The 27,816-nt window shown below is 36.3% G+C and overlaps 1 protein-coding gene across 1 annotated transcript in view; it reads right to left on the minus strand.

Moving 5' to 3' along the window:
- Positions 1–5,498: 5,498 nt before the first annotated feature.
- LOC134651693 (uncharacterized) overlaps positions 5,499–27,816 on the minus strand; it is a 47,108-nt gene continuing 24,790 nt past the window's right edge. The window contains exons 3-7 of the mRNA XM_063506796.1: positions 13,688–13,823; positions 13,184–13,317; positions 10,436–10,555; positions 9,117–9,261; positions 5,499–5,844 (exon numbers count right to left, since the gene is read on the minus strand). Of these exons, the coding sequence (XP_063362866.1) occupies positions 5,759–5,844; positions 9,117–9,261; positions 10,436–10,555; positions 13,184–13,317; positions 13,688–13,823 (621 nt within the window). The 3' untranslated portion in view covers positions 5,499–5,758. The remainder of the gene's footprint in view (positions 5,845–9,116; positions 9,262–10,435; positions 10,556–13,183; positions 13,318–13,687; positions 13,824–27,816) is intronic.

Consider the following 27,816-nt stretch of genomic DNA (forward strand, 5'->3'; position numbering starts at 1 on the left):
CGTGCGTCCTGAAGCGTTTCGCGTCGGCTCCCCAGCAACCCGCCGTTTCAACTGCGAAAGGGACGATTATGTAGGCAGGGGAGAGGGGATCATATTTACGACGCTTCACATGCGCTTGTGTTTCCGCTGCCGCTCCGGCCACGCGTGAGGTACGGCTGACATGGGAGGCGGCGAAGGTGCTGACGCACGTAGCGTCCCATACCAAACACCGCCCCCTTTCCCAAGGTACCAAAGTCAGGCCATCAGGCCGTTTACCGTCGGTACGACTAAGACCTGGTGGCTCAAGTACCGATGGCACACCAGCTGATCTAAGGGCCCGCTGTTTTCCTAATGAAGCTTTCGTAGCTCTACGGCGTATCTACTAGTAGCAAATAGTAGTGTACAGTAATGGTAAAGGTATAGTATTTAGCCGTACATATCAGAGAAAAACCTCCATAAAAAGGAGTCCATGTAACGGGGTCCCTTTGTTTCCCATAAAGTTTTAAGTGATCATGTATTGTTTATCATTCAATCATTAGTCATAAAACTGAAACCGTGAACTTATCAGGATTTTCGTAAGGTTATCCTATAGTTACGTTAGGTTACGTTTGTTTTATGGCAATCCTGAAAAGTGACGCATTTCTGAACCAAATAAATTAAGACTAACGAAAATGCGGGCAAACAATATACTATCACTTAAAACTTTTTGGGAAAAATAAGGACCCCTATGTTGCCTAAGTAGTTAGCTAGTTAGTACCTTTAAAACTCTTGCTCATTTTGTTTTTGTCAATATTTATAATAAATATAGTGAGATGTATCGCGTTTCAAATTGTACGTACAAGGTGCCTACAGGTATCTTGTGAGATAACTAAATTGTGATGTAGAAAAAGCAATAAATCTTAACCAAATTGAGTGTTGTATCATCTAGAGTGTACTTACGTTTAATGAAATCAATAGGTAACTTAGTCGAGCAGAAAAGCTACTTACGCGGCGCATACGAACAAACAAAGTGTACGTGAAGCAGGGTATTTGTGAACTCAGTCGCAAAATCTACTTAACACTTCATAACTTGCGACTAAGGGCTTGTTTAAACATTGATTAGTGTTAAGTACGAGTTCATACGTCGCACTTAACACTAATCAATGTGTAAATGAGGCCTAATAAATGTAATCTTTTCAAGCGTTTATTGTCCACCGTTGTCTATAGCATGTTAACATGTGTACGTATTTAGCAGAGTTTCTACTAATTACAGGATATTTTTTTTTTTACTTTCTTAATACAGCTTTTCCTGATCCTAAAACATTTTTTCTTATTCTTTTGTTATAAGAGGATTAGTTAGATTACTTACCTACCTATCTTTTTTTTTGTTCCTAGATAAGATATATGTATAGCCATAAGATATGCAGACGACATCACTGTAATACTAGCTAACAGTATAGAAGAACTACAACAACTATTGGACCGCTTAAATACTAAGGTAAAACACTACAACCTTAAAATAAACGTAAATAAGACCAAGCTGATTTGCTGATGGTAATAAGCAAAACAAACAAACTGCTAATAGATAGTAAACAAATAGAAAGAGTTTCAAAAATACAGGTACCGGGGCTGCTGGCTGAGTAAAAACTGGGATCCAGAACAGGAAATCAGGGTGAGAGTAGAAATAGCCCGAATGTATACGAAACGATATTGTATACGAATAAAGACATTCAGTTAAAACTATTTAAGATAGTTAAATGCTATGCACTATCTATACTTTATTATGGTGTTGAAACATGGACCTTGAAATTTTTGGACTTTGTATGGATGGCTGGCCGTCTTGGACTACCTGCCCCATACAAAAAAAATAAATATTTTTTTCGCGTCAAAAAATATTTTCTTCTACTTTTGCCTAATCAGAACATGATAATCTAAAAATGGGAAATATATCAACCAGATCCCCACTATTTTTGTTACATTCTATATGTATGCCAAATTTCATGCTTATATTTTGGGATGAGACGGTACCTATTTAGGGTCGCACCCCGTAGCTACTAAATTATTTATTATATTCGTAGTTCAAAGACTTTTAGTGTAAGTAACATTTCGCAAGAATATAAAATATTCCGAAGTCAACTCCAGACCGCTGTTTCTAAATGTCGTATTTTTAGTGGCGAATGCAGATCGTAAACTATTTTCGTAAGAGCATCCCCCAAGACATTCCGCTATCCCCTTGCAAATGCTCGCGGGCCATGTCGCATTGCGGGAGGGGGATCTCCGGTGCAATCCACAAGCTGCAACGGACCTACACCGCATGTTTACAGTCGGTACGAAATTTTTCCCGTCCCGTAGGAAATAATATCTTTTGAACCAGTCATGAGTAGGTTTCTATGCTTCAACATACATTAACTACTTAACTAAAAATACACGTTTTGCTGATTATTTTTGGACTGCATATTATATACGTATCCCTACTAAATGACTTAATTTAGTAGGGATGCACAGGCGGGTATCGGAAACTTTTGTTGGACTGTTCAGTGACTGGTAAAAAAATGGCAAACAGTACCTACATATGCACAGAGCGGTTGAAAGTTGAAACGCTTATAAATGCTTTTCTGGAGCCTTCCAAGTGTAATTTAAACCTTAAACCTTAAATATTTGACTGCCCAGCGGTTGATCTTAAAGTACACGCTAACTTTCTTAATATTATTTTAACTGCCAGCCAGACTCGCTGGCTTCCGTATATTATACCTTCTTGGTAATAGGGGAGCTCTAAGCCGACTTATAAATTGCTTTTGGTAATTTAATATATCGTAACGTCGGAACTGTAGGGGTTCACCGCGCTGTAAAACATTTTAGCAAAGATTTTCCGAGAATCTGAAAAATGGCTTAAAGTACTTCGTGGTCTTCTAGCTGTTATGATACGAATACGTGTAGCTCTGTATCTTACATCTTTTAAAAATGTGGTGTCGGAGTAAACGAAATGTACTTAGTTGAATTATAACACGGTAATATTTAAAATCTTGTCATTTCATCCAGGGAGGGAGAAAATGGGCGAAAACCAGGTTTTTACGCTGCCGCAGTATTCTATTGAGAACATACTTATTCAGAAGACAGTGAAAGGAAAGTAGATATTATTAATTTAGCGCCAAAAATAAAACTTAAATATATCCAGGTTTAAAATATCCCAGATGATAAAATTACATTACACTGAAAACACGTGAAAAACACTAGAAATTAATTAATTTATATAAATTGATTTAAGAAAAAACCACTTCTGTCAGCGTCAATTTACTCTTAATATCTGGGTGACCGAGCTTCGCTCGGAAAACATATAAAAACTCGAAAATCCGCGTTTTCCCAGAGATAAGACCTAGCTAGATCGATTTTGCGCCCCCAAAACCCCCGTATAGCAAATTTCATCGAAATCGTTAGAGCCGTTTTCGAGATCCCCGAAATATATATATATATATATATATATAAATAAATAAACAAGAATTGCTCGTTTAAAGGTATTACATCAGAAGGTATCATCGAAATCGTTAGAGCCGTTTTCGAGATCCCCGAAATATATATATATGTATATATATATATATATATATATAAATAAATAAATAAACAAGAATTGCTCGTTTAAAGGTATTAGATAGATGTAATGTTGATCACTATTTGTAAATAGAATTTTTTTGTAATTTCCAGTTTGTTTGTGACAAACTTTCTCATGGGTTAATTTCTGATTCGCGTGTTTATTCGCCGTAAAATGCTTTAATATTGTTTAAAATTCAAGTACGGTCATAAAATGCGTTTCATAATCAAACGACTCCACGTCACATTAAGTTACAGTAGGTCAGTGAAAAAGTCAAGCACTTTAAGCGCCTGGGAGCTTAGCCAAGATGGCAAACGATTGTCATCATGGCTAGATCCCATCTGGTCACACATGTGTCTATCTAAACTTTAAACTTGATAGCAAATCTATCAATTACTTTCTAAATTATGATAAGGCGCATTAAGTGCACTACAACACATTCTCAAAAGCCGGCACTGTAAGTGTCCATCAGCAATTAAATGTTTTGACTTTTAAAAGACCGCAGCATGATGTCGGGGTGTTGAATTTTCCACCGAACAGGTCTAATGGCAGGCCGAGTTGAGGCGCAGGTGGTGTTTATAGCACAACTTGCCCCAAGCGAGCGTCGAACTAAGTCCAACTAATAAATCACGGCTTTACACTGATACTATTCTTTCCCAAAGCTTACATGTTAATAAAGGCAAAGTTTCGTGGTGGACTAATCACGGCTTACTCATGATAGATTGTTCAAATTTTCTGATAAAACTGTCATACCATACCAAAATAACGCAAGTTGGCTGCAAATATTGAATTTGAACAAAAGTACTCGTAACGTGAAAATGTGGACGCTGCTGCCGAATATATGGGAACGCAATAATAATTTTGCGATCCGTAAACGAATCACAAGGGTTTCTTCATTATACTATATTCATAAAAATTCATAATATGAAATATATTTTTAAATGGAACCTGCATATAGGTGAGCATACATAATAGTTAGGTATTTATTTGTAAGTTCACATATCTGAAAAATGTTAACGATTGTTACTTATAGTAGTTAGTATTTTCTGTGGCATATGAGGTTTACTTAACTGCTTATCACTTTTTGCTAAACAGTTTCTGAACGTTGGACGTTAGGTAAAACGTCGCTCTTGAAAGTCTTTCTTCTCGAGTAGGTATGTTTTGTAAGATTGAATAATTTTACGGTTACTTGTTTCTTGTTTTTAGTCACTCGCGCGACATGATGATTTGAATTCGATGTTTTGTAAGTTGTTTATAAAATTATTGACCTGTAGGACCGATACCTCATTAAAAGTAGCATTAAAAGCGTAAGCAATATTTTTTTAACTAAATATTATCGAAATTCCCAACGTAAATACAAATTGCTATAATTCTTTAAATGACAACGACAACCGAACAAATAGTAAGTACTTACCTCAAAAAGAGCAAAAGATTTATAGATAACTAATAAAACACAGTATCCTTTTTAGTTATCTGCATCTGCATTTGGCTCAATTCAGAAACTTTCATCATTACCTGAGTAATATTTATTGTAAACTCAAGTTAACAATAGCCACTCTTTGTGGCTATTGTTAACTTGAGACAAACTTGAAATTGTCGCTAGTTTACTGTTAACAGACTTTTTTATTTACTTACCCTTATTATAAGATTTTGAAGTAGGCAATGAGTTTTATATAACCTTAAATAAGTATTTGATATTTCTGTTTTTTTCTTCGTTTTCAAAGTGAAAAGCAGAGTATATAACTCGGGCATAAATGCCCATTTTATTCTCGATATATTGCCTCTGATGAAGTGGGGTTCTTTATGCCCTTGTTTTATAATCTACTATACTTAAATGATAGGGCATTATATGGGTAATGAAATATCATTACATTTTTTTTGATTTAGAAAAAAAACAGCATAATAAATTAGGATCATACCTACGTCTAAAATATGAAATACATTAACTTATATATATTTATATTGTATTATTTAATTTGGAACATATTTCTACTTAACAACATGTACCTTAGAAACTAAACTTAACCTAGAAGAGAATAATGACAGTGCATTTCATTTGATGAAATACATAAATTCGGGTTGGCACAACTACTAATTCTTAACAACAGCGGAAATAGAGATTTTTGTCAGTCAGAACACGATTTTGGTATGATAAATTTGAATTTAGTAGAAAACTGTATTAGTTACATTGTCTACCTAGTTTCTTTGTGACGTTTATCTTAGCACTGTTGGAAGAAGTAATGTGACCAACGGGACGATCCTGGCTGCTGAGCTACTGGACATGACGGTTGGACTAGCATCTGAAAAAAAACCTTATTAAATAAGTTTGTTTCATTTTAACACGCTCTATGCACCAACGGGTCGAAGGAATCGATGCAAAGTATGCTTAATTAATTACGGATTACACTCTTGAATTATCGTAATTACAATTTAATTCCGTCAAACCTCTATCACTGTCTTTGACTTGCGTCGACTTAACTAAGTAGTGTGATTAATCTAAAGTACGAACGCTAACTAAGCACGAACAATTTCAATGACATTGACAGCCGAGCATGGGCGGGACAGCAATATAATTACGCGAGTGCGATAGAGATAGGGTCAGGCGAGTGAATGTAAAAAAATCTTCGTGCTTAGCGTTCGTACTTTAATCCATGAATAATTGAATTTTCATGAATATTAAACTAAAATATTATAGATGTCAATGTCGAGTTACTTATTTGATTTCTATTACATAGGTACCTACGCGTGTAAATCCCCTTTGGAAAGTTTAGAGTTAAGTTTTTTATCTGAACCTATTCTTAATTTAGAAGTTTATAGAAGTAGAGACAATAATGAATACGCAAATAATCAGAAACTGGCAACTAAATACTTATTAAGCACTTCATGCGGTTACCTATTAGATCCACACTTGCGAACGGAGTCCGATGTCGGATCCGAGCAAAGGGCGTTTTCTTTTTCATGTAAAAAATTGCCTCGAATTGTCAAAAATGATCAATGTTTGATACTTTTGCACTTGAACATTTTTTTTACATTTTAAATATTGTTGAAGATGTTCTGATATTTCGTGAAACGGAAAACGAGCTTTGCAAGAGTCATCGGACTCGACGTCGACTTCCGATCGCAAGTGCCTGGCGGCCGTGTGGATCTAATAAGCCCTTTACGTCACAGCCAAGGTGTTGATAGACGTCTTTCGTGAATTTATCCCGACAAAATAAATGAATTTGCAATTTCAAGCACACAAAAGGCTTCACGCCTAACCGCTACGATATTTCAAGCGCATATCGCCCGCTCGCTGAACAAACAGCCCGCGAATCGTGACCGGTATACAAATTCAACAGCCACTAGTGAAAACGCTCGACGAAAAAAAATACTAAACAATTTCTCGTTTTAGTTTTTATCTGGGCAACGAAAAAAATCTACGGAGTACGCACTTGTTAACATACTCTATTTATTGTTTAAGCGTTATTGCACATTAATAAAAAGTTATTGTTTTATTTTGTCGATACCGGTAGTTGTGTAATAGGTATTCTACGAGTGCAATGGTTGTAAGAGTCTCAGCAAGCTCGGCCAAATTTCACCTTCCCATACAAACGCGAGTTTCGTTCTCATTTTAAAACTACGTGTTTGATTGAACTTTGCACATACAAACATGAGGTTTATCTAGTCCGTTTATTTGTAAGATCGGGTATCATCAGACCCGATCCCAGGCGAGAGAACGATGATGTATTTTTCTTTTATAACATTTAAACTTTATCGAAAATTTATGAACTCAAAATATAATACCTATGCTACAACAAAGGATTTTCAGTTAAAACCATCGATATCCACTTGTAAAAAAAATGTTAGTAATTTAAGTGTGTTCTCGGTTTTAATAAATCAAATAACAAAAGATAAAATTAATATAAATATTGCGATATTCTTAATGATTATAGATTTTTAAATCTGAATATAAATAAATATCGAAATTTCGGAACGCATGACTTTTTATCTCTCTATAGTTTTGTCGACTTCGACATGGTCATTACTAACAAAGTGTATCATTGAAGCTTGGTTCGCTGCATTGTGCATAAATATTTTAAACATGTAACGTGCACAGTGAAACCAGAATATTGCCCACTATCTGCTCCAAATCGTAATTGAATCTGTATCTTATGGCATTCTGAGCCGCAAGCCACTCAGAGATAAGCTTTATTGCATCGGAAGTGTGTAATAGTGGCAACGACACTAGAAACAACTACTGTTATAGCGCACAAAGTGTTGTGTTTCATGTGACTGTATCGACTTTCGGTAAAGACAAACGGGAAGCGGTTTTACCGCGTGTGTAAAGTCAACAGAAAAGAAACGAAATAAGGTTTGATCAGGCGTTAAATAAAACTAAATATTAAAATTTAAAAACATAAATTGAACTAAGCTTAAAAGTCAGCATCAAATAGTTGGTGTCATCCAATTACTTATTCCTATACAGTAGCAAAGGAGTGTCACCAAACCACAATGATAACTGTATTGGTTAAAATAAAAATGCCAAAGTAAATGCAAGAAATATCTTCCACACGATTTCTCAGACCCCCTACCGTCGATCACATATTTTATGCAGAAATTAGTCCTTTTCAACTCCTGATCACCGATTAAATTTCATCGTGTATAGGTAATTAAATAAGTGTCGCAAATTAATAATTACCTACAAACACGTGTAAATTTTATAATGGAAGATATTTTTATTACTTACATCAGTCACATATCAATGTAAAATCAGTACAAATTGAAATTTAACAGTCAGATGCAGATAAATAATAGCATACAGTATACGCATATCTATATAAATAGATAAATAAATATAAGCTAACTTTCAGTACAGAAGCTTGTTTGCAGGATTCCGTATCTTGCTGTACGTACATGCACAGGAATACCTAATCGACCAAGGACAATATAGAGCACTTTAGCTGTATCATAGTATACTTGATATTTGACTCCCAACGGCATTCTCATCGAAGCGGAGTTCTCAATTCAAATTGACAAGGATCTAAGTGGTCTAACATGTTGCATGGGCCGTTGTCATGAAGAATTTGCCCAAAGGGTCTGGCCGGCTGCTCATGGTAAAACTGCAACTAGCTGCATGAAAATTGTTCTTACCATGTGTTTATTCATCTTTTCATGAAATATTTGAAAAACATAATTTAGTAAAAATATATTTACCGACATATGCATTTTGTATTTGATTAAAATATTCTTAGTTTCAACGAATATACCTAAATGTTTTTATTTGTCTACTTATCGATACTTTGTGATTAGTTTTTTTTAATCCTATGATATCATACGTAAGATACTAACATTTTCAGCCAGAGGCAGTTTTACTAGGGGAAACCTGCCAGATATTAACGCCTGAAATTCTGTTAACATTTTGCAATCAGGTATTTATGAAAGTTCGATATAATAAACTGTATGTACATACCAAATTTTTGTCTAGGTATATGATTGTTTGTTCCATTATTCGATTAATGTATGAATGGGGATGATAGAAAATGTACTGTATCCTCTCATTGAGGGCAAATAATGTATAAAAGGATATACTGACTAGGTTTAGGCTGCCGATGCACGGAGTAGATCTTAGCTTGCCGCACTTCGGGGCCACTGGTCGTGGTCGTCCGTATCCGTTCTTCTTCTGCGCTTTTCTCAACGCTCCTCAAATATATGGAGTATATGATGGCAGTACATCGGACCTGCATTATAAATCTTTTTTATTTATTTATTTTGTTTTATTGATTCATAAAATTTACAAAAAATATAATATTGCTTACAACAGAAAATATATTTTAAATCATCACAGCAAAATTTAGTCCTTCTTTTGTTGTAAGATTGGTTTTTCTTCAGAGCAATAAAGATTAAATTGATAATAATGCTCAAAGAGCGCTTGTAAGTCTTAAAGGGCTTATAAAATAACTTTTTTAGCCCAGTCAAATGGAAATTTCAGTATTGTGTATTCGGGTAATTTAAAAAGGAAAACACTAAGAAAGTTGCGGATAATTCCGAAAAGGTACTCTTATTACAACGGGATATGAGTCACATATACGATTTTCGGGATAACCCAATTTTCGAAATTACCCAAATAGGTACATCTATTATTATTTTTAGTAGTAACCCACGCTTGGTCTTTATGATATTTTGAATTAGACTAGTGTATGTAAGCCGTTTTCACCCGTTGTGTAATTCAGGTAAATCCGAATGCTGAAAACCGTACGATAATTCCGCAAAAGGGACTCTCATTATGATGTAATTTTGGCTGGCTTTCATCTGATTTTCGGAATAATCCTACTTACGAAATTACCCGAATGCATCTTAAGATAAACTAAATTCTAAGACTGTTGGTGAAGTACATGTACAATAAGTACATATGCAAATTACATCAGGGTAGGGTTTAGGCAATATAAGTTAGCTCCATTATCCTTAACTTTCGGAACAAATTACAAAAAAAATGCGAGTGTATGTTAATTACCCACATTTACTGTTTCACTTCCCATCGTAGACTCTTCCACGTTTGGTGAATTACACCCCTAAGCTTCCATCCACGTCAATGCGCTTGATTAGGAGTGAATCAAGTCTCCGAACGTAGCGGTATGCGTCAGGCTAAGTGTAAGGCCTGAGTGGACGCTCGAGTTGGGCGTGCAGCGGGGCGGGGCGTGCGGCGTGCATGTTAAACAAATGCAAGCGTATAGGAGCGGCCGTAGTGTACGCTGTTCAAATTACTTGTGAGCCCGACGCCACGCTGCACGCCCCGCCGAACGATTACGACTCGTAATAGACGCGTTTTGTTAGAGAGTGAACCTTCTGTACCCAGTACTATTTATTCTGTGCCTATACACCATATTGTATGTCAGGGTCCGCATATTGGCTCACCTTTATTCGCTCGTTGACAAAGTGATGCCGCTGTACTACGAACTGTATGGTACTGTAGGCGGTCATAAGTTTGCCGTTGTCGGAAACGTCCACGCGGTGCCACACGTGCTGCGACAGCGCCTGTCAAATGGAAAAAAGACGGATTAATCTAGGAAATTAGAGTCCGTCTAGGTTAACTCTGCACAGACTCTGACAGAACACAATGTAAATTGTCATTATATGTATACATAAAATTTTCATAGAAATAAGACATTTATGAAGACATTACCGCACTTCGTCATTGGTGTCATGATGTCACACAGAGGTCTGTTGGTCCAACTCTTAGTACAACCATTAAGTTCTACATGCCTCTTGGAAACATTCGAACTGAGATTTAAGATTTAAGTGACGGAGCTTAATTAAGACTGGTTAGATCATTTTCCCAAAATCGTAATTTACCTGTAGCATAATTTCTATTCGCATTTTTTCCTATTCTTAATTTACACCAGACGCATTAATTCCTAACATGATTTTTCCATTCGCACATTTTCCCATTAGACAATTTAACCACTCACAAATATTTCTTACGGCGTTTATTCTATAATGAAAAAATCGATTACCCCACCCCACTTTCTTTTCAAAAAACATTTAGAAAGTTCACAACTTAGCTAGACGGAGCCCCGCTTCGCGGGGCTCCTATTTCTGGGCAGTTTGCCCTTCGGACATCTGAAGCTACCTAACGAACCTAACCTACCTAACCTATTAATTTAGTGTAACGTCCATGAAAACATTACACTTCGGGGAAAAAAGTGTAAGTGTAAGTGTAAGGCTCCGTCTAGCTAAGTTGTAAACTAAATGTTTTTTTGAAAAGAAACAGTGCGGTGGGACCATGGTAATATTATCGCCTAAGAAATAAAAAGAATGCGAATAAAACGACTTAGAAAGTATTAATTATGAGAAAAATTTAACCTAGGAATTAATGCGTCTGGTGTAAATTAAGAATAAGAATATTAAAAGAATTAATAAAAAAAGAAATTATGCTACAGGTAAATTATGATTTTGGGAAAATGATCTAACCAGTCTAAATTAATAGATTAAATATAAGAGTGTAAAAAAAATATAGTGTATGATTTTCTTTTTACAAAAACAGTCTACTGACCATGTTTCGGAAATGGTTGATAAATAAATGGTTGTGTGGTTTTTGGTTAACTAAAGTTACACGGGATCAAAGATGGCCTGAATCGCTTTGACAATAGAATAGTACTACTGTGCTTCTATTAGTTTTGCTCGACTTGCCGTTGGCACTGCCGTACCACAGATATATATTTTTTAAAAAGTATACCTGCTCCAATAATCATAAAATTCACAGGTATACGTATCATTAATAAGTTAATATAACAAAGATAGCTGTATATATAGATTGTTATATGATACATGTTACATAAAAAACTCTTTATTAACTTACTTTCTCTGATTAAGAGTATTAATTTCAGAATGTATTTTGTGCCCAGACGACGTTTATGTTACTCTCAACAATTCAATTACAGCGTAGACAATACCTGTAATAAATCTTGCCTAGGTTTAGCACCTGATCAGATTAGCGGGCCCTTTATCTAATGACGAAGTCAATCAATGGGGAGAAAGGCTTGTCGAGACCACTTTCAAGGCGTACCTACTCATTCATGTCATGTCGGGACAGGTACATAATTAATGACGTCGTCTGGCGCAGGTAAATTGGTCATTTATAACAAACAAAGCTATCCTTGCGGGACATTTTTGAGTAGGTAAAAGTAGGTAGGTACATTGTTGTCGAGGCAGCAAGTGTGAGGCAATCGTTTGCTAAGAACTATTTTAAAACTTTACAATATAATACAATACAAATCTTACAATCTAAAATACAATACAATACAATACAAATCCAAAAAATACTAATGCCTTAACCTAAACTAACAACTAACAAAACAGAAACTATTCACAAAATTCGTTCCGAGTCCCTCCAGATGCAAAGGAGCCCATCACGCTCGCCGCGTTGCCACATTGAACCGCGATGGATAACCTTTGCATAAGGAACGACCCGGAGCGAGGATCATGACCACCCTATCTCAAACGCCTGCCCACTTCCCCAATGAAAGACTTGGCCTCGGCACACCAACAGCCAGCGGTACTAGCTAGCGGTAGCGGCAAGGCAGCGGTTTTAAAACGACCTAGGAAAGATTTGTGTCTCAGTATATATAACTTTTATATATGTAATAAGTAGATGTAGTTTATTTCGCTTAAATATAGCAACTTCGTGCAAGCTAAAAAGCAATATTCTTGCAATTTATAGCTCTGCATTCAGGTTGAAGTATTTACTCGTAATAGTTTGAAAGGCTGTTAGCGGATATTTCAGTAATGGGCTTTATTCATAAAAGTGCATTAGACATGTGAAATAGAAACTGATAGATATTGATTTTGTAAGCTCGCTCAATATGTACAAAGCGTTTTTGATTATACCTACAAGAGAAGAGGTGTAAAATCTGCTTGACAGCTGCACTAGATGTCAGTACTGTACGGCCTCGTACATTATGCTGTAACTTCGGTTGTCAAAACTTCATATTTCTCAATTCAGTTACCACAAACTGACCTACCACAAATAATAGAACCGTACCGTAGGCCACAATCACAAACTCATTCAATTGCTTACTGTGGTACTATCAAAAAATACTAGTTCGGACTGACGTAGGTACATATTCGTAAGTATATGTTTACCTTTTCTCCAGCGCTACTTACCGGTTCACTGTTGATGAAAAAAGAGAGGTTGGCTGCAGGCATTGCGTTTTTACTGAAGCACTCTGCTTTGAGCGTCATGCCGGCACGGTACCTCTGCTTCATGCCAATGAGCTGTGGATCAGCCTGCGGTAGATCTGTTGGCAATTTAGATTTAGGTAGATATTTATTCTCATAATATAAAATTACATTATAAATTATGCTGGACTAATCTACATGAATTTATATTATGATCGTCATTCATATTTACATAATATTATTTAATAGATACAAATTAAAAAATGTCTTAAAAATAATCAATCTAATGTCAACAATGTTATCCATTAATGTCAAAACAAAATACGGGAATAACTAAGTACGAGTATATCTTAATGATCGTTATGTTTTAAATAAAAACTAAGTACACATTACGTTATACATAAATCGATAAATGAGAACATTTACACGATTCAATTTACAATTTTGCCGGCTGACTTAACTCATAGTGACGACGACAACAGTACTCACCAACGACGTACATGTGCGTATGAACCTGCGCGGTCTGGAAGGACGGCGCGTCGGCCGACACCTCGCACGTGTAGCGTCCGCCCGCCGTGCGGGTCGCTGCCGTGATCACCAGCTGCTTCGCGTCCGTCTCGTCCCGCTGCGCAGAAATAGATGTGATTTTCAATAAGCTTTCACGTAGAAGTCTAAATGTCCAAGAGAGAAAAGAACATTTCCATAGAAAATGATCACGTAAATATCATGTAAACTGGTAGGTAGTCGGTGTGTATGAATGACATTCGGAGGAGTCAGCAAAAAAATCGAATTGCTCTTCTACACGATGGCCCAGCGCTGGGCCAGAGAGATGGCCATGCGATGGTTGGAACGCAACTACACGATGGCGACATTCAGTTGTGATCTATCCGGTTTCCAAGATGGACGTGGAAGCATTAGCCGTTGCAGCAATTTATCTATACGCCACGTACCAATATTTTCTTCAAGTAATTAAAAAAATGGCGTAGAAGCTGCAGGAGTTTTTTGATAAGATAAGATAAGATAAAAGATAGTTTATTCAAGTAGGCATAATTACAATGCGCTTATGAACGTCAAATAAAGCTAGGTAGACCGGCTCCAACCCTACACCTCTGCCCCGAGAAGATTTAAATCCCCCCTCAATTGGAGGAGGGTATCCCAATATGGGACCGGCAACAAACTCGGCGGGACACATCTTTTCAAAAAGAAATTACATCTTATAATTAACATGCATTACGAAAAAATAAGGAAAAAGAAATACAATTTAAATTACTATAGAATTCATGCAATTATACACATAAGGTGTAATAGAAATTAGATTTAAAAATATATACATATGTACATGGAATCATACAAATACGTAGCTCTTTCAGAAAACATATCAAATTCTTACAAAAGGTAAAGAAAATATAGTTATTAAAATGAATGGGAAAACATAATTATATAAATCTGATTGATTCTTATGAATTAAGTACCAACATAAAATATTTGATGTGCTTTCTTAACTGAGCTGTGTCACCTATAACTCTATACATAATACAATGTTTTTAATTGCTACTAGTTTTTATTAGTTTCTGGTTTGGACCATGCATGTTTGTCTGTCAAGTAGTCCTCAACTCTGTAATAAGCCTTCAACATCAATGACTTTTTTAAGTAATTCTTAAGAGCTGGAAAGGGTAATCTTAAAGCATCCTCAGGTAACTTGTTATAAAAATGAATGCATTGCCCAACGAATGACTTTTGTACTTTACGGACACGAAACTTTCTGATAGCAAGCTTATTTTTATTTCTAGTGTTAAAGTTATGGACATCAGAATTCTTAGTGAAGCAGTCTAGATTCTTAATAACATAAATAATACTATCATATATGTATTGAGAAGCTACAGTTAAAATATTAATTTCTTTGAAAAGTTCTCTTAATGATTCACGCGCTCTTAAGTTATATATAGAACGAATGGCTCTCTTTTGTAAGACAAATATAGTCTGTATGTCAGCTGCTTTGCCCCAAACCAGAATACCATATGACATTACACTATGAAAATAACTATAATAAACAAGGCGAGCTGTTTCAACATTAGTCAATTGTCTAATTCTCCTCACGGCGTAAGCGGCCGAACTTAATTTGTTAGCCAGTGTTCCTATATGAGGACTCCATTGTAGATTTTTGTCCAATGTTAAACCAAGAAACAGTGCTTGATCTACCATCTCTAAGCATTCATTATTCAAAAGTATTTTAGTATCGACTGGTTTAACATTCGGCAAAGAAAATCTAATACATTTGGTTTTCTTAGCATTAAGAAGCAAATTATTCATAGTAAACCAGTTAAGTACATCAACGAGTGTGCTGTTAATTACACTGTAATCGGTAGATTTCCGATCAACCTTAAAAAGTAATGATGTGTCATCAGCAAAAAGAACTATTTCACAAAGATTTTCTACTATACATGGCAAATCATTTATATAAACCAAAAACAGGAATGGACTCAAAATAGAACCTCGTGGCACTCCTAATTGGACTACAGCTCCGCTAGACTAGGTTTTGTTTACAACAACTGTTTGTGTTCTATTGCTAAGGTAAGAAGACATAAAGTTTAGGGCATTTTCTGACATGATACATACTTCCCGTAAAAAAAGGAATGTTAGATTTTTTTAAAGAATTAAATTAATTAAATATCTTTTTTAATTTCATGTTACCATACAATTTGCTTAAATTATTTTAGATCATATTATAATTTTGTTACTAACTTACCAACATAGCTGTGCAAATTGTGCAGTGTAGGTACCTACTTACTATGTATAGTTAGATATGTATCTAATATTCATTTATTTAACTATTTTTCTACTCCAGCACTTAAATGTGTCAATTAAATGACTGACAGTGATATCTAAAGCAATGTCATTTGAATGATTTGTCTATAGGCTCATAAGATGACTGCTAGCAGTCATCTTATGAGTATAATACAACTGCTTTATTTTTTTTAAAGATACAAGTTCCGATCATCTTGATTGAAAGAGGTATGTTTTCATTTACAATAATAACTCTTTTTTTTTTTAAATAATAACTCATTTTTTTTTAAATAATAACTCTTTTTTTTTAATAATAACTCTTTTTTTTTTTTTTGCTGCAGCTGTCATAGAAAAAGTAATGTATGCAACAGCTCATAATTGGTTCTTATTATATCACTGTTGCATAAACTACTATAGTATGTATTGCTATATTTATTTATTTAAATTGTAAATGTACTGTCTGCGTAAATTGCCTATTCCTTCATTACTTCCATAATGAGGCCACGTACTCATCATTTTTAATTAAAAAAAACCGTAAATTAATACTAAGCGCAAACATCCACACTCGACCGCGTTCGAGCGCGCCCGCTACCTTTGATGTGTGCCGAAAAACCGACACCGCGGCCATCCCATCAGCAGCGGTGTCGTCTAACACTCCCCCTTTCTGGGGGTGTGAGGAGGCCATTTCTGGGCTGTGCCCATTTTGGCGGCTTCTGTCGCGGACTGTGACGACAGCCCGGTCTGTTGGGCCAGCGTTTAAGTTGCTGGCCATTCTTCTTCTTTCTTCTTCTTCCTGTGCTTGTTATTTGTTGGCTATCATGGCTTTGTGGTCATGTTGGCCAATCTGCGGCTTGGTGGTGTCCTAGGGGTCTGATTGGGGCACGAGCTCCCGTGGTTGGGCTCGTGTCCGGCGGGCGTCAGGGGGGCGACCATCCCATCGCCATTCGCCGCGCCATAAGCCAACCGACACCACTACCCCCTCTACATGTTGGCCCATCATATTGGACCACTAGATTGGGCCAACGTGTAGAGGAACCATAATAATACTACTACTTTTAATTTTAGAAATTTTAATTGGCTTCTTAACATTGTTACCCACTTCAATTCCACCCAACACTTCAATTTATTCTCAAAACAATGCACATTGTACTTAATTCATTGTGCTCAGGATGTAAATGTATCTTTCTCAAGAGCGAGTGGAACTTCTCGTAATATACACAAAGCAAATTTGAACAATGCATCTAACATTATCAATTAGCCGGAGTTACGGCTCTCGCATCTCCGGCATACGAAACTATGTAACATTTGTAACAATAACAAACTGTTAAATTGAGTTCCTGGTGTCTCTTAACATCTCTTCTAACATAAATAATACCTATTTTTAACTAAGACTGGGATATTGGAGAACTATATAAATGTGTAAACTAAAGTATATTGGGTGGAGCGAAAAACTATTTTTATTTTATTTTGTTCAATCCCGTAACATGAATCAAGTTAAATTAAATGTAAAAAAAAGCCTCAAATTAAAAGTTACGTACTGAGATTTTTTATGGGAAATTTGCATTGAGTTAAAAAAAATGGAAAATGTGTCAATGATAATATTTAACACTTTCACAGATTTATTGAAATACAAAATTTCAAATCCATACAACACGCTAGAACAGGATATGACAGTACAGTCAAGTGTAAAAATATGGGCGCACACAACTTACTCAAAAATATGTCCCATAGTCCTTAATTCGCTGACATAAGAGCTATGGGGCATATTTGTGAGTAAGGTGTATTCGGCTATTTCCGAATGAACGATAGTGGCGGATAATTCCGAAAGCTGACTCTTACTACAACGGAATATGAGTGATTTTACAATGATTTTCGGGATTACCTGATTTCCGGAATTACCCGAATAAACCTTATGATGAGTATTTTTACACGTTTTTTGACGGTACATAGTGTCTACTAACGATCACTGAGTTTAGTCTTGGACGAACATGGCGAAACAATAACGGCGCGATTCGGGAAATGAATTAGAGATTCACTAAATATGAAATAGTAAAGATATGTGACGTTCTACGGCAAAAGGTATCTTATGGCGGCTGGCGCTTATGCTATTATTAACGCCGCTCCAATATTCATCCGGGGAAATGGTACCTTTTGCCGTGGAACGTCACATATCTTTACTATTTCATATCTAGTGAATCTCTAAATCATTTCCCGAATCGCGCCGTAAGCCGTAAGGGTCCTTAGATGACAATGAAACCCAAAAATGAGTAGGTAATTGTAATGAAACCCTAAAAATGAGTCTGATTTTTAATGGTCTTGCGGATTGCTATCTCAACCTTCAGTCAAAGTCGTTTTTTTATACCACGTCAGTAACAAACAAAACAAGCAATAAAAACAATACCCAAATTAAGAGTAAAATAAAAAACTCATTGAGTATTGAAATACTGTTTTTTTACGGAGATAAATTTTTTCAATCAATCAATCAATCAATCAATATCATTTATTTATTTTAGATATTGACTTATTTGTGGGACACATTTTCTTTTATTTCAGAGCGATTATTTCCGGAAATATTCACTTTATCAAAAAATGGTTGTTCATTTTGAAAGACATCAACGGTAGGACATCATTGGTTTAAAGCAAATTTTTTTTTTCAGAAAAATACATTTTGAATGGGAAAATGTGCCCTAATAAATTATTTTTGAAGTTTCTATTTTACCGTTCTGTTGCCATGAACGATTTATGTACATGCCAAATTGCAGCTTTCTAGCACCAACGATCGTGGAGCAAAGCCACGGACGGACAGACAGACGGACATGTCGAAACTATAAGGTTAAGGTAGCCACGGAACCCTAAAAAGGGTTAGGTTGTATGGGTGCTTAATACTTTTGGCCGAAAGTTTATATAAAATAAAGTAATTGACCAATAAATATAGCAGACAAAGATTCAGAGTAAGACAGCGGAAAGATAAAAGCGGAAAATAGTGTTATCTGAAAGCTAAGTGAGTAATAGCCTCGCTAGCCAGAAACCTCTTGTATGGATTAAACGATTTCCTGTCCGGATATCGTTTGATGCTTGCAATTTTTCAGGCCTTCTTACATTTGGCCTTATTACTTATAGGTACAGAATAAATAATACATTTTCGGAAAGTTCTTTGTTAAATCTTAAATAAAACTGATTCCTGCGAGCTTTCAATAGGTACACCATAAAAAAAAAAAAACGGGTTGCACTCCGGGAGTGCCGGGAGAAGTGAAAACTCAATAACATTGTAACAGTTTTTCGATCAGGTCACGTGTCCGTCTTACGTCTTACAAATCTTACGGTCAGGTGACCTGTCGCGAGTTTAAAAATTTTTCCCCATCACAAAAAGTGCACAGCGACGCTAAAGAAGTTTTCACTTCAAAAATCACAAATCATACCAATCGGTGTTTCCTGATGTAAGTACGTAATGTTTGCTTTTGGCTTGCAAGGGTTGACGTAGCGTTGGTGACTAGCAGTAAGATGTCCGTCGTGCGTGCGAGATTGTAACAATTATAACCGAAAGTTCAGGGCCATAATGTCCATACTGCAGACTGCATTACTGCATGAAACTTCGAATTCAATACCTATCAATTATGTCTTGATAAAAATAAATAAATAAAATGACTATTTTTATATTCTTAATGTAGTGCTTCGTAATGCAGTCGGCATCAATCAATGCGGTATAGCAATACCTATTCAATGTTGATGCTCGATATATATAATAGTTCTAGACATTTCCTTCAGCAATGCAGGCCAGCAACGCTGTAGCAGTAACTCTGGTGCTGTCTAAATCCGAATGTAAGTTTTCACTCATACTACAGTAAAACCTGGATAATTGCAATCTCAAGGGACCAGCAATTTTTTACGTACTTATCAGAATTGGTCTCATTGTCCATAACTTTGACACTTAAAATTAACGATTTTTTTTCCATAAGTTTGATAATCTAAAATTTATGACTTGAAAACAGCATGTCGTTCTTAATAATAAGTGCACATTTTTCTAAGGTCCATGAAATAAATTCAGGATATAAGTAATCAATGAAAGTAAGAAGTTTCATATCCCTGTCGTGAGAGAGGTACCTACTACGTATTAATTAACAATAACTATTTTTTAAGAACTGCAACTAAACTAACGTAACCGAAAACCGACCGTAAGGGTCGTTTACCCGTTTCCTAATTAAATGGGTCCATATAAAAAAAATTAACGACTTTATTTTCAATTAAATTTTTATTTAATCGTGGAAAGCGGAATTTTAAGAAAACTGCCTACCTATTCTTTTTAAGCAGTACCTACCTTCATTCTTTATTACAGTTATTAAGTGTAGTACCTATGTATAATACCTATGTCTAATCTAAGCTACATTGTATATATACTAACTACAAAAAACCAAGCAAACGGGGATCGAGGGCAATACCAAATTTGCCAATGTTGACAGCACTTTACAAAACTTTATAAAATCTTAATCTTGAAATCGGTAGGTACCTATAAAATCCTAATGTATGCAAATGTTATCTAACTTATCTATCATATATATATATATACATATTTCCAACTCATAGTACGAGTAACACGCATAGAGACAAAGCCACATTCTGAGTGAAATAACCAGGTTAATTATAATACATAACGGCCTCTCTCATTTCCATACTGCGAACAATGGTCTCGGTACCTATGTTAATCCGTTGTTTGAAATAAGAAACTTTGCAAGGGTCCTTTAAATTATTTATGTAGCCTTAAATAATCAAACCAAAGTGAAAAACGAAAATGTGTTTGGGTCAACAGTAATTTGAAAACTCTTCACAAGTTAAAAGTGGATTCTATAGAAAAATTCCTAAGAGTCATTTTAATTGGGTCAGGCAGCACTCCCTGGTGACACGGTGCGCATTCGTTATCCTTTATTAGCTTTGTTACGTAACATTCTTAGATTAAGTAGACAGATATGTAATAACTTACTAATTCCCAATTATTGTTATAAATATCGTATTAGTCGAGAGTGGAAGCCCTAAACGACGGCGTTGCATGTACAAGAGATTTCCTTTGGCAGTATTGGTACTTAGGATCCCAGGATGGATTTAAGAAGTGGAGCCACTGAGATTTTTAATGTAATTTTTAGGGGGGGGGGACTCTCAACTTTATCTTGATATCTACATCATTTTAGTTACTAGGCCAAGTTTGGTATCGTTTTCGTATATCAGGGATGCCGAATTCATTTATGATATCATAATGACACCATTCCGAAGTAAGAACACATAAAATATGAAAAAAAAAACTTTTTAATTAATTCCTCTTCACGCTTAAACTGCTGAACCAATTTAGTTGAAATTTGGTATAGAGATGGTTTGAGTCCCAGGTATGTTCTTCATATAGGAAACTTTTAATCTCAAAAATAATCCCATAAGGGAGCAAAGGGAGGCGGACATTTGTATGGGGATTCAATAACCGCTGAACCGATTTAGATTAAATTTGGTATAGAGATAGTTTGAGTCCCGGGGAAGAACATAAAATAGTTTTTATTCTAAAAAAACATCCCTTAAAAATGAAAGGTGAGGTGTAGGATTGTATGGGGAATCAATAAACGCTGGACCGATTTAGATGAAATCTATGTCCACATCTTTGATTTAGTTGAAAATAGTAAAAACTACTAAACTTGACTTAGAACTAGTGTCCGACCGAAGGTTCGGTTTCGGTTTCGGCCAGTTTCGGCCAAAAAATCATGTTTCGGCCGTAGTTTCGGTTTCGGCCAAAAAACGGCCGAACCTTTCGGCCGGGCCGAAACATACGCAATGGTACTTAATTCTAACTATGTGACAAAGACCAAACGTTGTGGATCAAGTAGGACAACAATATTAATACATATACTGATTTATGTATACAGAAATTAATCGGTTTATTATTAAACACAATTTCACTAATGATGGGGCCACTGAACGGTCGACGCAGTCTTAGGAGGCTGTCAATACCTAAAACGCGCACTCTGTCTAATTGTATCGTAGTAAATGAGATAGCACTGTCGCATGTTACTGGGTCTGGGCAAGGGAATAATAAGAAAACTCATCATCTTCCTCGCGGTATCCCAGCATTTTGGCCACGGCTCATGGGAGCATGGGGTCCACTTCACAACTAATCCCAAGAATTGGCGTCGGCAATAGTTTTTACGAAAGCCATCAGACTGACCTTCCAATCCAGAGGGTAAACTAGGCTTTATCGGGCTAGTCCGGCTTCCTCAATGGTAAATATCAAATGATATTTCGTACATAAGTTCCGAAAAACTCATTGGTATACGAGCCGGGGTTTGTAGTGTTTGTACCTGCGACCTTTGGATTGAAAGTCTCACGCTCTTACTCACCGCTAGGCCACCAGCGCTTAAGGGAATAATAAGAAAACTATTGAAATAAAAATAAATGTGGATTATTTGTGTAATATTATTCGTTAGCGGTTTAGGTATAAGTAAATGTTTTGACAAATTGATTTTAATTTCAGACACATAAGTCAAGAAATAAAGACATTAGAACCGTTTAATGGTGATTTTAAGACCAATCTTTGCAATTATTTTCTATCGAGCCGATGTCGTTCAATCATGTATCGAGTGCGGCCACGGTCTTAAAATATAATAAATATTAACATAAATATTTTTTTTGCTTTACTAAATCAAATAGTTTTTCTTAAAAGGGGCGGTTTTCATCGATTTTTGACAAGTTTTGAATCGTATCTCCTACTTTTGCACTAGATGGATTTTTATAAGACAAACGGCTATCGGTTCTTCAATCTTTATCTACATTATTGTCTACCGGATTTTGAAAGAAATTGATACTATTTTATGATTTTTTTAAACATTGTCTAAAAGAACACTTTTTTCGTATCTAGATTGCTGTGAAGGTTACTTATACGAAATCTACATATTTGGGTTCGTCTTTGACGTGTCGTACAACGTCGTTTTAATTTTAAACGAATTAACACAAAAGTTATGGCCAGAAAACCAGGTTTTTGGCCTTAAATTATTGTCCAACTTTGATGCCAAATATCTCGAAGACAATGAACTTTGAAGTAAATATGGAATACTACTTATATTGCTTAAAGCCGTTGCTGTTAATATGATAAGCTACAAAAAACATAAGAAAACCTGTGATTCAGATCGAAGGTCATTGGTGTGGCGGAGCCCCTTAAGTAACATCAATTTCAAAGACATTGGGTGCTGACAGCCCCTTAATATGAGTTTAAAAGCGGTGTTATGACATTTTTTCAACGATTTTAAGAAGTCTTCAAAAGTTTCGGTTTCGGTTTCGGTTTCGGCCGAAACTAGAACCAAAGCCGAATATTCGGTTTCGGTTTCGGTTTCGGCAAAAAAACATGTTTCGGTCGGACACTACTTAGAACCTAAACTTAAAGAATTATTAACCTCAGACGTCGCAGACGGTTATAAACCCCCACCCACCTGCATCAAAAATCTGGGTGGCTCTACTTCTTAAATCCATCCTTGGGTCCTAAGGACCAATCCTGCCAAAGGAAATCTCTTGTTCATGCAACGCCGTCGTTGACTTTGGTCTCTGAGCACACTCGACTATCAGATAGGTACCTACCTTAAATAATTTTATATAAGCAAAAAGATTAATCTAATAAAACCACACAATTAAGACCTAGGAAAACAACAGTAAGAGCAGATAAAGCGAATCCGTAGCGTCATTACGCCAGAAAATTAACTCATACTTACAAAATATTCCTCCATTTTGTTAGTTGAGTTAAACTTGAAAGACGCAATAATGAATACTGTGACTGTTAGATTAGGTACTATAAAGTTATTAAGATATTATTAAACCGATGTACTTATAATATGTAGAACCAAACTTCGTACTTCGTCAATCTAAAAACCCGATACCCACCTAAGTAAATGAAAGCAACGTACCATCAAAGTTTAACATAACCTCCATAATAATTTGTGGTCTGTAGGTATCTCCGCTACCGGTTGGTAGTAATTAAGCTGTGTGGCGGCAGTGTGATAAAATTTAAGGGTCGAAAACGACATCCGCGTAAAAGCGAGTTAAAAATTTACGGTCAGAGGCCAGCCGCGTGAAATGTGGTGATATTATCAAAAACTTTTTAATGATGTGAAATATAGGTAGACGTGACGGTGCCTTAATATCGTATCTTATCATATCGTAACATCAAAATTAAGTATTAATACGTATTAGATTAATGTGGTAACAACAAAAAGTAAATGCGTTATATTTAACTTAACCTTCAGCTTACGAATTACGATTCCGGCTACCACGTGACAGGCATAGCCTAGGGTGGGGCCACAGGACAGTATGTATTGTTAATAAGGTTTTTTCTTTTAAATAAATATATTATTATTGTTATTCTTTTTCTCTTTCTCTTTTGTTATTATTATTCTTATACTATTATTAGGAGTATAAATGAATATAATAGGTATAAACTATAAAGATGGGGACTGATTTAAGACCTTATGTCACATAAAAGTAACAGTTTATCAATAAGGAGGTTAGAATTTCAATGACTCGAGTTTACAGTTTTATTATCTCTGATTAACATCGGTACACATAGGTAACACCTCATGTTTTTTCATCATACGGTAAAATTTCAGGCATCGTCCGATATTGTGTTTATACAGGCATGAAAGCATGCAGCCACGATTTAAAATTTTGTAAATAATATTTAATTAGCTATTATTGAAATTTAACTTTTAAATCTTAAATAAAATATTAAGTGCGATTACGAAAGTTAAACTTATTTATTACTTTTTTTTATTACGTTTAACTCTGGTGGTTCATATGACTTAGTGACATAATGTAAAAACATCCATTACCTCTCTAAGGACTTTTTTTGGTTATTACTCCCGCTAGACTAGCGTGACTGACAAACAGACGGACGGACGGACGGATGGAGGGACGGACAGTAAAGTGATCCTATAAGGGTTCCGTTTTTCCTTTTGAGGTATGTACGAAACCCTAAAAAAATAACCACAACCGAATACAGAACCTCCTGGGTAAAGAAGTCGGTTAAAAATTGTACAACGTGACACGTTAGTACCAAATCAGTTTTCATTAAGCTTTATAATTATGATTCATTAGGTACTGAACTAATCCTTCAGATATTAAAATCAAAAGTAGATATACTGTTAATGCAAGTGGAAGCCGTGGTAAAATTTTACATTCGATATTTTAAGCTCCACCTGAAAATGAAGTTCCCGACACATAGGTAGGTACTCCAGGAATAAATAAAGCTAATTCTTTGAAACTGCTGTATATGTCGCGCAGTTCAAGAAGAAGTAAATGGAACAGAATGAAATGAATTAATTGAATTATTATTATACCTACAAAGGAGAAATTTTACATTTAAAAACACGACGTATTGCTGTGTGAGTGGCCTACGCCTACGAGTATATACCGCTGGTGTTCAAAATTACAGTCCGAATGTTGTATTCCTGCTACGCGCTTACCACAGAATTATTGACTCAGTCTATCAAAGCGAATAAATAATAAGTACTAACGATTTAAATAAATAAATAAAGCCAATGCTTGAATGACGAATGATACTAAATTATTTTGATCGGAATCGCTATATCAGTATATGCATCAGATTATGTCAATGACTTATGTTACACCTAATTTAATACATCACAATTAGAGAGTATTCTCACTACACAGTATAAAACAAAGTCGCTTCTCGTTGTCTGTCTGTCCCTATGTATGCTTAGATCTTTAAAACTACGCAACGGATTTTGATGAGGGTTTGTGACTGGTCGTATGCCTATTACATACCTAGTATTAACCTAATGTGTTCATTACAAAACACACAAACTAGAAAGAAATACCTTGAATACTAAAATCCCTTTCAGTCGCGTATTTCATGCATGATTTCAATGAATAATGTCACAATTACAACTTGAAGTGCACGTTTCGTATTTCACCACTTGTGGTTTCATTAAATATATAACCCACTATAAATTTTTTGCTATTTAGATTAATAACTTGCGTAAAATAACCGTTACAAGTTGAAACTAACCCAAATATGTGAACTTTTGGCATTAGAATGACAGTGACATTGACAGCGTGACGTTCGGTCGTATTGAAGTCTGAACTCCTAGTACAGAGTTAATACAAACAGTCCAAAACGCCTAAGATTTTAAACTTCCCGCTATGTTTTGAGTATGTTTGCTACTAATAAACGTAAAATACTTCCACACAGGAGTGTTTTTCGGAAAGAAACTAAAAGTATCTCAAAGTAAAATAATACTTGCAGGTTCGTGCGTGTAGAGGGGCCATAAAGCGTTCCCTTTTATTATAATTTAGTCTACTCAAACTGACTACCCGACTATTGCCTGTGAATGTGTGCGTAGACGTCATTGAGAATATCTCCGTCTTTCTCTAAGACGCAAGCGTGAAAGGGATAGATCTTGGTAGCATCGAACTTTACGACTTTTGACCTCTTCCTCGGTTATGGTAGCCTGGTACTTTTGGTAAACATTTGTCTTAATAAATCACTGGTCGTCGGTTGCATATCGCTAATAGGTACGGGGCAAATGACCACTTCCTCAGTCATGGTATCCTGGTACTTTCTGATTAATGTTTGTCTCATTATGTCGCCAGTATGTCGCCAGTATGTCGCCGTTATGTCGCCATTGTGTCGCCAGTATGTCGCCAGTATGTCGCCATTGTGTCGCCGTTATGTCGCCAGTATGTCGCCGTTATGTCGCCATTATGTCGCCATTGTGTCGCCATTGTGTCGCCATTATGTCGCCAGTATGTCGCCATTATGTCGCCGTTATGTCGCCATTGTGTCGCCGTTATGTCGCCATTATGTCGCCGTTATGTCGCCATTATGTCGCCAGTCGCCAGTATGTCGCCAGTATGTCGCCAGTATGTCGCCAGTCGCCAGTATGTCGCCATTATGTCGCCAGTATGTCGCCGTTATGTCGCCGTTATGTCGCCGTTATGTCGCCATTATGTCGCCGTTATGTCGCCGTTATGTCGCCGTTATGTCGCCATTATGTCGCCATTATGTCGCCGTTATGTCGCCGTTATGTCGCCGTTATGTCGCCATTATGTCGCCAGTCGCCAGTATGTCGCCAGTATGTCGCCAGTCGCCAGTATGTCGCCATTATGTCGCCGTTATGTCGCCGTTATGTCGCCGTTATGTCACCGTTATGTCGCCAGTATGTCGCCGTTATGTCGCCAGTATGTCGCCGTTATGTCGCCAGTATGTCGCCGTTATGTCGCCAGTATGTCGCCAGTATGTCGCCAGTAAAAGAGTATAAAAGGCAGGAGCGGACCGCCGGTATTGATTCATTCTTCAACCATCGGCTAGCAGTGACTCTGGTTCTCGGGCGTTTAAATATTCGGTGAGCAAAGTTCCTCTACTACTGTTACTATGTTTGTTTTTGCCGGGAATTATCCTGGTGAATTTAAGCGTGGAAATGGTGTCTGTGTTTGGTTTTACGGGGACAATATCGTCGTAAAGCTGATCTTAGACTTTTGTGGAGATTCTTTGTTACCGTGTACGGGATTTAAATATAGTGAAGTTTCCTACGCAGTGTTTTTCTAAGTGCCGCCACGTTATGCAGGGACAATATCGTTGCATAGCAGGGACTTGGAAAGCGTGTCTGTGTTTAGTTTTACGGGGACAATATCGTCGTAAAACTGAACTTGGGCTATTGCGGGGATTCTTTGCTACTTTGTGGTGTTATAGTGAAGTTCTCTATTGATTGATTCTCTACTGAGGGAGGCGATGGCTGAGATACGCGTCGTACTCGTGAACGGGTGCTGTTTGTGGAGACGGGTCTGTTTAAGCTAACACG

This window comes from Cydia amplana, chromosome 1 (assembly GCF_948474715.1).
Source record: "Cydia amplana chromosome 1, ilCydAmpl1.1, whole genome shotgun sequence".
In the NCBI taxonomy this organism is placed as follows: domain Eukaryota; kingdom Metazoa; phylum Arthropoda; class Insecta; order Lepidoptera; family Tortricidae; genus Cydia; species Cydia amplana.